This window comes from Cebidichthys violaceus, unplaced genomic scaffold, assembly GCF_023349555.1.
Source record: "Cebidichthys violaceus isolate CVI_PGR_0920_01 unplaced genomic scaffold, fCebVio1.0.p SCAF_17, whole genome shotgun sequence".
Taxonomy (NCBI): domain Eukaryota; kingdom Metazoa; phylum Chordata; class Actinopteri; order Perciformes; family Stichaeidae; genus Cebidichthys; species Cebidichthys violaceus.
The window spans coordinates 11,132,546-11,146,285 of NW_027176340.1; the positions used below are offsets into that span (position 1 = coordinate 11,132,546).

At 41.1% G+C, this 13,740-nt stretch overlaps 1 protein-coding gene across 5 annotated transcripts in view; it reads left to right on the plus strand.

Annotated features, from left to right (window-relative positions):
* Positions 1-12,586, plus strand: part of rnf207a (ring finger protein 207a) — a 31,130-nt gene extending 18,544 nt beyond the window's left edge. For 2 of the 5 annotated variants that reach the window (XM_068712584.1, XM_068712589.1), the window contains 11 exons: positions 594-666; positions 1,492-1,560; positions 1,917-1,985; positions 2,086-2,136; positions 3,637-3,743; positions 7,024-7,201; positions 8,414-8,599; positions 8,828-8,879; positions 8,969-9,086; positions 9,944-10,036; positions 10,810-12,170. In XM_068712584.1, the coding sequence (XP_068568685.1) occupies positions 594-666; positions 1,492-1,560; positions 1,917-1,985; positions 2,086-2,136; positions 3,637-3,743; positions 7,024-7,201; positions 8,414-8,599; positions 8,828-8,879; positions 8,969-9,086; positions 9,944-10,036; positions 10,810-11,011 (1,198 nt within the window). In that variant the 3' untranslated portion in view covers positions 11,012-12,170. Of the gene's footprint in view, positions 1-593; positions 667-1,491; positions 1,561-1,916; positions 1,986-2,085; positions 2,137-3,636; positions 3,744-7,023; positions 7,202-8,413; positions 8,600-8,827; positions 8,880-8,968; positions 9,087-9,943; positions 10,037-10,809 lie in introns of all 5 variants that reach the window. The other 3 variants (XM_068712586.1, XM_068712587.1, XM_068712588.1) reach the window with 3 other exon arrangements.
* Positions 12,587-13,740: the final 1,154 nt, after the last annotated feature.

The following is a 13,740-nucleotide window of genomic DNA, read 5'->3' on the forward strand; positions in this document are numbered from 1 at the left end:
TGTTAATGCATGAATCCCATATATTGCACCTTTTTAAGATTAGTGATTAATCAGTGAAATTTATTGTAATGAAGCAGAACCCCATGTAAAATGTGTGTTTTATCTCTTTTTCTTCACTCTGCGAATCTGCAAACACCCATTTTCCAAAGTCCATCAAAAATGATTTCAGAGCACTTTTTCCTTTTCAGCGCGTGCTCCATCTGTACGTACGTGGGATTGAATGAGAACAATTTTGTCCGTGTGAGTGAGTGTCTCGAGTTGCAGTCTGTGGGGATCTCTAATGAGATTTTTTTTGTGTCCTCTCTCTTCCTCTCTCTCCATTGCCTGGAAGCCGTCCAGTGTCTGGGCTCCCGGAAGAGTGTTAAAGGCTATTTATGTCAGGCTTTGTGTGTCCGGCCTTGTGTCTGCGTGCATGTGTGTAGACAGAGAAGACAGATAGATTAGCTTCGGGAAATATGGAGTATGTTGTTTGTGGTTGCACCTCCTGAGCTGAATCCTCTTGAGTATTACGGCACTAATGTGAAGTTGTAGCGTTACATGTCTGTGTGTGTGTGTGTGTGTGTGTGTGTGTGTGTGTGTGTGTGTGTTTGCAGTCAACACGAGGAGAAGGAGAAAGCACTGAAGGAGCAGCTCTCACACCTTACTGCCCTCCTACCAACCCTCCAGGTAGAGTAAGATAAATCACACAATTAATATGAGGGGTCGTGGGATGATTAGTGGCGTAGGATAGAAGAAAATACTATGTTCTGATTTTGAACTTTAAAAAAAAAAGCTTTACTTGTTTGTGAAATAACAATAATCCACCCGTTTGGGGCCTTGAAAGTTATTTAAAGTGGATCATTTGAGAAGTTTGGATTGGAAATTGCTCTCTGGAACTGCAAACACACTGAATCATGACAAGGAGCCCAAAGTAGACAGTGTTTGTTTTTTTCAAATCAAAAATGCCACTTTATAGGGAACATATCTGTCAAAACTAACTTTTTCAGTGCTTGTTTACATACATTTGGGTATCTGGAGTTCCTGCCAACTCACAAACTGTGAAATAAGAAAACCCAGTCAGTTTTTAGTGGATTAGATCAGAAAACATGTGACAACAAGCCATTGTGCCGTAGAGTTGGCTACTTTTCCTACGTCATATGCAGGCTCATTAGAATATACCGCGTCCTGTCTGAGTGTCCACCCACGACTCGAGAACTATCTTTGCAAAGGTGCGGCATGTTTTTCTGGCAATGAAAACTCTTTATCTGAAAAGTAGCTTGGGCTGCCAGTAGTGGAGTAGAAGTATAATGTTGCATAAAATTGAGATACCTTTAGAGTAAACTTTCAGTTCCATACTTTTATGAACGGGCTGTGAAAATGATGATTCTGCTCAAATTGATTGTTAGTTTTGGAATTAGTTAAATCCCATATAATCCTCAGTTTCAGTCTGTTGGTGTCTCATATTCCATGCAGCTTGTTTGAAATCTAAAATTGAATCTCTGATGTTTTCAGGTGCACCTCGTCACCTGTTCGGCCTTCCTCAGCTCAGCCAACAAGTTTGAGTTTTTGGACATGGGCTACGTGAGTGCTGCCACGTAAATGATGAGCTATGTTTTATTATCGTTGCTTTTCGTTGAGTTTAATCAAATACATATATAGAATTGCAGTGCTGGGATACATGTCATATGTGGTTAAGAGAAAGCAGTGGGGGATGAGAATGTGAATACATAAACCTTTTTTTTCTGTGAATAGATAAAGTAGATAACTATTGGACGGCACATTATCTGTGATTCTAAAAACGTGTCCACAAAGTTCATTCTCCCAGAGTTTTCTTGGCAGGAGAAAACTTTCAGTATTAGCTGGACAGAATTGGTCTTTAAAAGGAGGCTGTCCATAATGTCTCCTTGAGATGAAACACATCACTCTTGCTCACACAGCAACTTATGGAGAGGCTGAAGAGGATTGTAAAGCTCCCTCACCGACTGAGACCAGCGCAGAGCAGCAAAGTGAGTAGGAGCCGCCTTCCTGCAGGGCTGGAAGAGGTTACACCCAGAATGCAATCCACTGCAGCGTTCTGATTAGTTGTTTCACTTGTTCCCAATGCAGTCCCACCTCTTTCTCCTCTGTGGCCCTGAAGTCCGGAACCAATTTTCTATTGTAAGAAAGTTCAGTTCAGTGCCAGTTGTGATGATGCAAATGTTTCAGATTTAGACAAAACGCTAATTTTAATCTGCAATCAAAAGCAGACAAAACAACCACAAAGCACATATAGGAGGGTAGAAGAGCAAACCTTGTAAAACTTATTAGAGAACATACACATACAAGCACATTTTACAGTAAACAAGACTCAACATCTATGACTACACAACTATAGTCGTACAAGCAGCTTATCAAGTATAACCTTAACTTAATAGAAGGAAAGCAGGAATCAAGCCAACGCTCACAGAAAATAATAATAGTAAGTCGACCTTAAATAAAGATAATTTTTTCAAAAACAAATTCCGACACTAATGGTTGCCAGATTGCCATTGACAACCATTTTGAGAAATTGGCAACCAATTCTTGGCCCAACCTCTTTTTAACATAATAAATATGTGCACTTCTTTTTTAGTATTTGTTTCAGTAGTTGTTTTTAAATATTGCCATTAAAGTCAGAACCAGCACCAGAAGCTTCACGAGCATTGGAGCGTTTACTGGTGTGCACAGACATCCGTGGTGACTAACCATTGCAACCATATTTTCAGTTTTCAGTAACCAAAAGCTGATGCGTGTTTGTCAGCTTGGCAATGACTTTTAAAAGTTAGTGTTGAGCCCTGGTAGTGGACCTTGAGTAAAGATTGTTGTTTTGTGTGGTTTCCTCCACACAATTTTGTAAAAAAAAATTTCAGAAATGTCAAAGATTTCATGTACTGAGAAGTTAAGTCAGTATTTATCAGTAATACATCAGTAAATAAAGCTGAAACAGACACATGGTTGACAAATTTAAGGAAATATTCATTCTGGTGGCTGTGAAGGCCACAGCTAGTATGACATACATCTTATCAATTTCATACTCAACATTCAGTGACCCCTCAAGTTGTGCACAAAAATGTTACAAATGCAGTCAGAATAATCTACGAGATGGAAATAACTTGATTTTACAATACTTGACCTACATTGGAAACAAGTGCAGTTGTTTTGGGACATGGGTGGTGATGGTGGATTGTTGTCAACACACCCATGTTTTATTATATTAGTATTAGTATATTTTTAGATGTGGTTCTTAATGAAAACAGATTCCTGCTTGATAGTTTATTGGGTATGGTTGTGTTTTTCCTTTTCTTTTGAGTTGTTTACTTGTTTATTTTGCTTTTAAATTATTATGATGAAAAAATAATGATGATGGCTATTGTAATTATTACAATGTAATTATTATTTGTTGCTATTGTTGTCAGGTTGCTATTTGTATTGATATATTGTAGAATTGACTATATAGGAATGGGCCTTAGTCTGTCCAATCCTGCTGTAATTTAATGTTGTTATTTATTTCTTCTTCCTCTTTTCTTATTTATTTTGGCCTGGCTTTTTTTCTGTTTTTATAGAAAGAATACATAATATTATGGCAGAAATACATACATTTGTACAAGACTAAGTTTAATTTTCTCTGTCTTCCATTAGATAAACACAGACTACAGAAGTGAGTTTGCTCGCTGTCTGGAGCCCTTACTGCTGCTCGGTCAGCGCTGCCCTCCTTCTGTTGTCGGATCTATAAGCGTTGCAGCAAGGTGAGATCACTTAACTAATGCCAAATAGAATTTGCAAAACAAAAGAATCCCTTACTCTAAGGTTTTATTTTACACGTTTCGCTGCCTGAATAGTATTATTCAGGCATCTTTTGGATTCTTCCAAGAAAGCAAAAAGTATGGGCAGAAAATGTCACACTTGTGAAGCATCCAAATTCGAAATCCCCAAATGGTTTTGGAAGTACAGTTGGTAGATAGCGATGAGTGAAGTGAGAGGAAAGGAGGCGCCATGCTGAGTCCCAGTATGGAAGTTATTATGTCTATCTGTAACCTCTGTGCACGGATATGTTTACGTAACTCACCTTTGTTGCATGGGGGCTGGGAAAGAGGCAGGCGATCCTGTTTTTAGAAAGCTCTGGTTTTGTTGTGGCCGGGACTCAAACACATCAGAAAACATGATGGATGAATGAGTCCGGTGCTGTGTTGTCAGAGTCCCTTAAATGAAGATGTTTGATTTTGTTTTGTTTCACTTAAATGTCAAGTGTTACATTGAATTTAGTGGTGGAAAATCCCCAAACTCTGAGAATGCTTTGACAATGCCATCAAATCTTTTAACTTAGATTTGTTTGAGAATCACATCAGATCACCAGAAAGCAACCTTTATTTAAACACCCATCACTGCTTCTCAGAACAAAGACTTTTGTCATTTTTCCGCTGCTTCATGTCCCTTTGTAGGCCTACACGCACTCCACTGACCGATTTTTTTTTTCCACATCAGTGTCCCCGAACTGTTTGCAGGTCCTTAAGCCCACCCACTAATGCCAACATAGTGACAACTCTCCTTTCCAACTTGCTTAGTGCCCTGCCCGTGCAAGATGCAAAGTGGGCTGGGATTGGTGGCCCGCCGGCTGGCACTATTATTATCGTAATTTCACAGAACTGTCCAGGATTCACCTGGAAGTTGGCACGCAGGAGCTGCCGGGCCACTTTGTTCCAGGCCGCTGATGTCACAGCTTTAGAAAGTCTTTAATTGGCGTCAGTGATGGGAGGTCAGAGGCTGGATGTGCAGAGGATGACATGTGTAGGGTACAGAGAGAGAGAGAGAGAGAGAGAGAGAGAGAGAGAGAGAGAGAGAGGGATACATGGTTTAGACAGGTCCTCTGTCGCATCAACACTGGGCAAGAAGGAAGGAGTAAGAGCCTGCCAGACCCCAGGTACATTTTTATGCATTTTATTAATTTAAAGTCTTTGCAGTTTATTCTCTTGTATAGGGTTCCTGAGTTTGTGATATGTGCCTTAACTTGCAGTGTGATCCCCAAATAGATGTAGCTTTTGCAGCTGAGTGTCGTGAATATTGATTGTGATAGAAGGTTGAATTAAATGTGCTTTACAGACTGAATTATCAGCGTAGGTTTAGAGGAGTCTCTGGCTTTTTGCTCTCTTTGGTGAACGTCTGCTGATACCATTGACACTGTGAGATAACAGTCGTTACACAAGGTGCTCGACTCCACCATTTTTCAAGTCCACTACATACTTCAGTTAACAGACGGAGGAGGAAATGAGCTTTTCCTCAACGTATGATCGTTCAGAATGACGCCCATATGGCGGAGCGTTTTCCTCTGAATGTGACTGAATGTGTTGTTGTGTCTGATGCTTCCATCGCTGTCTGAAAGCTCCTTCCTCTACTTGTGAGCCGCTAATGCAGGATGCAAACCGGGCAGGGATTTGGTGGACGGCCAGCTGGCTGGCCCTATTTGTATCATAATTTCCCAGAACAGAAGTGAAGTTGTTCTTTCATGCAACTGATGCTTCAGTACTGGCAATGTCTTTAATTGGTTGTGTTCGGACACAGTCTGAATGCTCAGAGGACAGCATTTGTACGGCAACGTGAGAGGATGTATTCACACCGGGGTGTGAATACAGGGCAGGGCAGTAATGCTGTGCGAAGCATGAAGCCAAGACTATGGTCCTACAGGAACCCAGATAAATATATGTTTATCTAGTTGTTTGGATATGTGCTGCACAAATGTACTTTCAGGCTCCTGGTGAAGGTGATGATGAAGACATGTGAGGGTATTGAGTGACAGCCAGTGTGCTGCCATGCTTCAGACACATGATATATATAATCTGTATGCATTCAGTTAGTCTCATTGAGATTAAGAATTTTGAACTGAAAAAAACTAGATTAAACTCACCAAGCTGCCTGAGTCCCGGAGAGGTACAGCAGTGTGTGCACTGCTAGTTTTCATTAGCTGGGGGCCAGTTAAGAATAGTGCATGAGGACTCAGCAGGCAATCAGTGGCAGTACAAAACAGCCAATAAAAGGCGCTTTAAAAAAGTGTGAGTCACTGCAACTTCGAGAGGTCCTTCAGCATGCAGCCGTAACTGGCCACTCAAAATATTATGCAGTTTGCTGCAGCAGAAGGCGGGATTAGTCGTGGACAGACACTAAGTTACACATTCACTCACTCACGGACGAACACATGCAAACACGACCGATCACATGATGCTCCTGGTGAAGAAACAAACAAACATAACCAGCCAAAACAAAAGAACAAATACATAACTAAAAAATAGAGCATAGGGACGGAACCGTTACCCTTTTCAGAATTGATCGATTTTCTCCTGCAAAAGCATTGTGTGGTAACTTTAAAACATGGATACATTAAAAAAAAAAAAAAAGTCAGCACACTACCAGGAGTTAATGTCCGACATTTTTTAACAAAGTTGGATTTATGAAATAAAGAAACATGTCAAGCAATCCAACAATACGTTTTATTTAAAAGGAAAGTTTGTGCAAACATTTGACCTTCTTAGTCACCCTTTAACAGAGAGATGGAAACAACATCAAGGTGTGCTCAAATGAAGCACTTAGCTGCTCCGAGGCCTTGTCTTGAGACAATAAAGTGTGTATCACATGTGTATCGGATAGTGGCTGAGGAAGTTATGCGATACAAAACAAAGTAGATGGTATGTAGAAAAAGTATACAAAGTAGTATATAAATCTTAGTAGAATTCAAAGTAGGTTGTAATAATAGGCATTCTGGAGCAGGGTGTTTTGCATACAATATGCACACAATTCCCAACTGACTGCAATGATAGAAAGCTCTGGGAGCCAGCAACCAGGAGCTGTACATGTGCTATATTTATGTAATAGTTATACAGTCAGAACAGAGCTGGTCAATTATAGAGTTAAATTTATTTAATATGAGGCTTTATTCCCGCTGTGGTCAAAGAGACCGGGGTGAGATAGAAGTAATGCTTCATACACAGTTATTAACGAGAGAAAAAAGATATTCATGATGATTGTTCTTCACCTCAGGCACCAGTCCCCTCTCTCCATGTCTTGCCGCTCCCCGTCTCTCAGTGAGATGCCCCTGGGCTCGGTGTGCGGTCGAAGGCCCACTTGTCACCGCAACATCTGCACCAAGGTCCTCCTGGCTTCAGGGATGGAAACACCCTTCACCGAACACTGCCGCAACTATGAGAACACCTACAGGGTGAGTGCTGTGACCAGCAATTCTGACAATTACCTGATGCTTAGAAAAACATTTGAACAACACTTAAAGGGTAACTTTGGTATTTTTCAAGTGTTCTTGTGTCTAAGTGACTAATGAGGAAAACATTTATTTTAAATTGGTCCATTATTGAGGGAGAATGCTGCAGCCGGCAGCCACTAAACAGTACCGTGCTTCAACTGTCCAACTCTCACTCTCGTTTTTTGTTTTGTTCTGATGAGAATATTGTTAGTTTGGCAAGAATTTGGTCATGAATCAAAGTATTAGACAAATTAAAAATGTACCAATATAATAGCACTTTGTGAAAAGATCATTAGAGATCATCATAGTTATTACAATCATGATCACATAGCTATAAAGTGAAATACACTTGGATGCCAAAATTGGGGTGATCATCGATGAGCCAACTCGCAGATTCAGAGATATTTTTCATCAATAAAGATTCAATAACTGTGTTTCCATTCACATATGAGTAGTTTTTTAATAAATTCTGACGGAACTAACATTTAACTGGCATGACTCATTAGCTGTTTCTGCTGTCAGCTTCTGCTCGGATATTCTCATGACGTTCTAATCCTAGTCATCGTCTCCGAACAGCATGAAACATGACCATTACAAACTGACGTGAAAGAGCAATTTAAACGTTGCCAAATTGCAACAAATCGCTGAAGACCTCTCTCCAGTTAGATGGTCAAGCTGACTTTTCGGTTTCCGGTTCGCAAACCTCTACTTTTTCTGCTCTGTTTACTAGTGGATTACAGACCTGCTTAGTTTATACCACTTTTTTTTCCGCAATCTATTCAAAATTTGCTTGAGTGGAAACACGGCTAATAGAACAGAGAGGATATCTTTATTTATTTTAATGAATAAACAAGAAGTACTTTCAGTTGCAGAATCATTTGTTAGTTTTATGTCTATAGTTAGTTAAATAAAAGTGAGATAAATCTCCTTTATTTGGATCCACATTGGTTGAAACTGATGCAGCAACTTCTCTTCCTGGATGAGGAGCCTCTGATCCTCAAAGTAAAACAAAGGAAAGGCTGCAGCATGAATTCCTCTGGGAACTCAACCTGTCTAGTGGACAACATGCTCAACACGCTCAGATGCACCTCACCTGGCATTCGTATACTTTGAAGACATCGAAGCACGTCTCGAGTGTTGTGTCCAATGTACCGTATACTTGTGTGTTCATAGACTCTCCAGACGGAGATTCAGAATCTGAAGGACCAGGTCCAGGAGCTGCACCGAGATCTGACCAAGCACCACTCCATCATCAACACGGATACAATGGGAGAGATCATGGACAGATCGCTACACATTGACAGCCAGATAGCTTCCCAGCACTCCACCGTGGAGACTATGAGAGTCATGTTTGAAGAGGTGCGTCAAGTGAAACCTCGATGATGACCATTAGTTTGTACTTTCCTCTGCCAGGCAAAAAAAAAGTTCCTACATTTGTCCTCAGTCAGTAGCTCTAACTGCATACTAACAAGCTAGTTCCGCCCGATGTTATAAATGCAGACTGCTAGTAGTGCAAACAGAGGGAAAAGATAAGAAGCAAATGTCAAGGTACCCCAAGAGAATCATCTTACCACATTCTCCTCACAGATCTGGGATGAGACTTTTCAGAGGGTCACCAATGAGCAGGAGATCTATGAAGGTCTGTCTTCTAAGTTTAAAATGCATCAATCAAACGTTTTATCTCTGTCTTGTCGTTTTAATTTAATTTTCTTCGTCTATTGATTCCAGCCCAGCTTCACGACCTGATGCAGCTGAAGCAGGAGAACTCTTACCTGACTACAATCACCAGACAGATCAGCCCCTACATCCTGTCTATCGCCAAAGTCAAAGAGAGACTTGAGCCCAGGTGTTGTATGCAGAGGATACATTACTATATACTGTATATTACACTATATTGGTTACCTGACAGCAGTCATTGGGAGGAAATTAAAGCCACCAGAGCAGCTTTAATTTGAAGTACACATCACACAAAAGAATAACAACAACATCAAAAAATGTTCACGTCTTGTAAACTAAATTGTAATGCGTAGCATCATCAAACCAAGTCAATGCGTCTTTTAAAGCTGTGTTGTTTTCCTCTTTAAAAAAAGACATTCAACTAAAAGTTTAAACATTAAAGGATGAGGCTTAGTAAATTAATTCATTGTCAACAAATCCCAAGAAAAGACCAAAACCAACAGTGAATTATTTATTCTGGCACATTATTCCCTTTGTGACACAGAGCGTCATTGTGTCCAAGGTCTATTAAAAGCACATTAGTGAGGCCCATCGTTGCACCGGGTGACATTCCTTCATTACCAGGAACACACACACACTGTAGCTTATCTTAACTTAAATCCACATGCACCGTTCTGCTGCAGTAAATTACTTACTGGAGCTATAAATTTGTTTTAATCTGCGGCTGAGAATAGTCCACAACAACTGTAGGTATTTACCCCTGGTTGCATAATTCTCGCTAAAAACTACAGCGACCAGCTGTTTTGGGAAATTCCCGAGCCCTATTATCAAATAAAACTATATATTTGTGAGCTGTGTTTAAGGATTTCCATCTTCAAGAGGAGCAAATTGACTTGGGGCTTGAGTGCCACACAGCAGGGAGGTTGGAACGTATAACAAGACTGACATACGGTTGGGTTTCAGCCATGTTCTTTAACAGCACCAACAACTAAAGGAACTGGTCCTATTTCAAAATGTACTTTTCAGGTTTCAGGAACCTAAAGAGCACCATGGCGACCGCACAGAAACAATGCTGAAAATCTATGAAGACGGCACGGTGACTAAAGACAGTCAAGACAGGTACTGAAAGTCCTCGACTGTAGTTTGTCTGTTTGTAAAGCCTTATGATAAAAGTTCTCTATACAACACTCAGAGCTTTAATTTATCATCAAACAGTTATTGTCTCTGTAAAGATGTAATGCAGTAGTATCTTCCTGAACAGAGAATGAGGTCGCTTTCCCTTTTGTGAGTGTTATTATCCGAGCTCCTTCTTGCTTTGTAAGAAGGTAACACATGAATGAGGTTTTGGCCCACCTATGTAAGTATTGCAATATTTATATATTTATACTGTTGAGAGATCGTAGAAACGTATGAAAGTATAACTATTATAACTTGTAACCTTTTTGATTCAAAGTATAACCATTAAACCTATAAACTGTTTTAATTCATAATAGAAGTGATTAACCATATAAACTGCATAGTTTATATAAAACTATATAAAATAGTCATTCAAAACTTATCCTTCCTCTTCTTAACAGGACCAAACCAGTTACAACCAGTAACATTCTGTGTCTGACTTAGAAAGAGGAGGACTCCTGTGAGTCAACCTGAAGGAGGTACAAGTCTCAGAGAGTAGCATAAAAGCAGCAGAAAAAACTGCGTGAGATTGGGCTTTTTCCCCCAACTAGACTTAGGGATATTACCCCCTGAGAAGTGAGATTGGGCTTTTTCCCCCAACTGAATTTAGGGATATTACCCCCTGAGAAGTGAGTTTGGGCTTTTCCCCAACTAGAGAATGGGATAGACTTCTTGAACAGACAAGAAGACCCGTTTGCTGTCTTACCCACTTATAGGAGGACAGAAGACCCTTCTGCTAACATGGAGGGAAGCATGAGGAAGAGGAAAGATAGACCCCCAAAAACGCAGGATTGTCAGAGAGCTGACTGTGAGAGCCTGCACAACATTCAGGAAGACAGCGGAGCAGAGAGAAGAGAAGAGAAGAGGAGGGGGAGATACCAGGAGAGACCTGGATTATACAGCATCGCAAATCAGTGAAAACTGAAAGACCCCTTCAGAGTAGGAGTGTTAGAATTAGTTTTTGTGACACAGAAACTGTTTCATTGAATTGAAATTGTTGTATGTGATTGTTATGTGAGAAACTTGAATAAAAACCCAGCCTTACAGTGTCTGAAGCCAAATAAAGTATTCTGGTTCTTTAAAACAATTTAACCCTCTTCCCCTGTTCCCCTAGACATAACTGGTGAGATGTTCACAATAGGCAATAGTACAGTATAGACGATGTACATAACTATTCATAAAGGGTGTTAGGGTCACATCCCATTAAGAGTGCCTAGGGCTTTGCCGTAAAAGACTCTTAAGAAGACAATAATTCCGAAATCCTAACGATTTAGCTACGGGGTGAGATAAAAGGCCGACGATATTGTTCCGACACCTGAGAGAGGAACCTAATCCTTGCAGGTGGGACAGCCGACGGAGTGACCACCGTGTTAGGTGCGTAAGACTTCCCCGCTTAGAAACGGGGCAGGAACCGCTCACGCTACAATACCCATTATTACAAACTGGATGCCTGTGGCACCATTGCACACATACAAAAATGGAACTATGCACACAATTTGTAAAACTTAAAGCTTGTGTATTAACAAAAAGACTCCAGACTTCTAAATTATAAAACAATTCAATGGTTTTCACTCAAACCCACCAGGACTGAAATCTTAAGGACGGACACTTTAAGGACCACACTGGTAAAATGTCTCCAGTCTCAACAGATTTCAGGCTTGAGTTGTGACAGCTTTTGTTTGCAGAACTAAGGGAGGGGAAACAAAAAAGGAAGTTTGTGTGGTGATTTATGTTTTTTAGTGACGTGTTTCACCACTCCATCATAGATTTGGTACCTTACAAATCGACGTGGGCTCGATGATCTGACAAGAATGATGTAAAAGAAATCCTCAGAATTTGTGATGATGAATCCCCTAGGCCTTGGTTTAGTAGTGTCAGTGGAGTATACAACCAACGTTTTCAAAGTATAATAATAATATTTATTAACTGTGTGTTCATGTAATGGATTCCGGAGTGAAGCACCTCATTTATTTCTTCTTGACAGTGACAACCAGACCTGTGTGGCAGACCCAGACAGACACAAGAACAACCGCCCGCTGATCCTGGAGTCGGGGGACGGCTCTGTCAAGGCCGGTCGTCCGGTCAGGCTGAGGGTTCCCACGGAGACGTCCAGCCACAATGAGACGCCTTCATAAACACCATGTCATCTAGTGTCTGTGCCCCCACCCTCTCGGTGCAGCGCTGGGCCTTAATTCAACCAGAACAAGGCCATGACGGCGTGTGACTTCCTCTGCCGTGCGGAGACTCTACATAACAATTCCTCAGCAGTTTCTCAGCTCTGAGGTGAAACCTTGGCTAGACACCAGCGTGGAGGTCAAAGACTGTCAGAGCCGGACGTGGACAAAGATAACAAAGAATTACTTTGGTGTTATTTACTGGATAAGGGCCGTGGACTTGTAGTAGCTTCAATGAGAAAACAGAGTGGATTTTCTGCCTTTTGTTGCTCTGTTTGTGCTTTGGCTGTTAAAATGAAAAGTATGCTGAGAGTGAGAATTATCGCTCTGTCCTTTTTTTCTTACAGTATGCGTGGAATTGCTATTTGCAGAATCTATTCTTTGCATAAAACATTTTTTTGGAGGGGGGGGGGGCGTTGAGGCTGATGATGAATGGCTGCCCAGGTCCGATTCCCCACAAGATTGTTGACAGTGTAGGTTACATGTTGACGTGTGTGTCCTCCAAAGTGAGGCAGTCATTTCCAGGATGGTGTTTGCAGTGGGGTTTTTCTTTTTTCCCAGCAGTTTCAACATCTACATGCAAGAAGTGGAGAAGCTAGAATTACAGAGGTGTGTGAATGTAACTGGCCTGGCCTTAACCTCGATCTCCTTCTAGTTGTTGTTTTTTAGACTCCACACTCGTCCTCGATATTCCAGCCAAGCAAAGCGCTGTCTAGAAATATATTCCTCTTGGTTTGCCTCTCGATTGCGTCAGTGTCAGCAGCATGCTTTAATGCATTTGCCCTGCAGAAAATCAGTAGGTATTTTTCCTTTTCTTTTTTTTCCCTTCTCCTTGTCCTCCCATGTATTTTTTTTTAAGTTATTTTAATCATGTTAAAACATAAGAACATAAAGGCATTTACCTTATCCCTGCAAAGGCAGGGGGATCTCGAGGACCAGAATAATTTGAATTTGAAGTGATTTCAGGAGAAAGTGTTGCCGACCCTAAAAGCTTTTTCTTAGGACTTTTTTCGCCAACAAAAACAACATCTTCAAGCAACACAGAGCTTAGCACAGAGGAGCGAATCAAGGTGAAACCTCCCCACCTGCTAGCAGAGACAGAGACAGAAACTGCCCTATATTCTCGGCACAGGTGAGGATGATAATGAGGTGCTAGACTGATGGCTCCGGCACTCAGAAGGAGAAGGTTATTTACATTTACACAGTAAAGTGGGTTTGTTCAGAACCAGCGCTTCGCAGGAAATATTGGTGTCATGCTGGCCTGAAGGAACAGTCCTGCTCCGCGGAGGAGTCAGAGGTGCGGATTCATTAAAAATACATTTGTGACAGCAGAGTAACAAATGGCTGTGCCTCTGCTCTGTTCCTGTACTCCCTCCCCGTGGTCATTCATCATCTGCTCTCATCGAAACTACCAGGTCCATGTTCACTGTTCATTATTCTCTCAGTCTCTACTGGGCTCCCTCGCTTACTGCT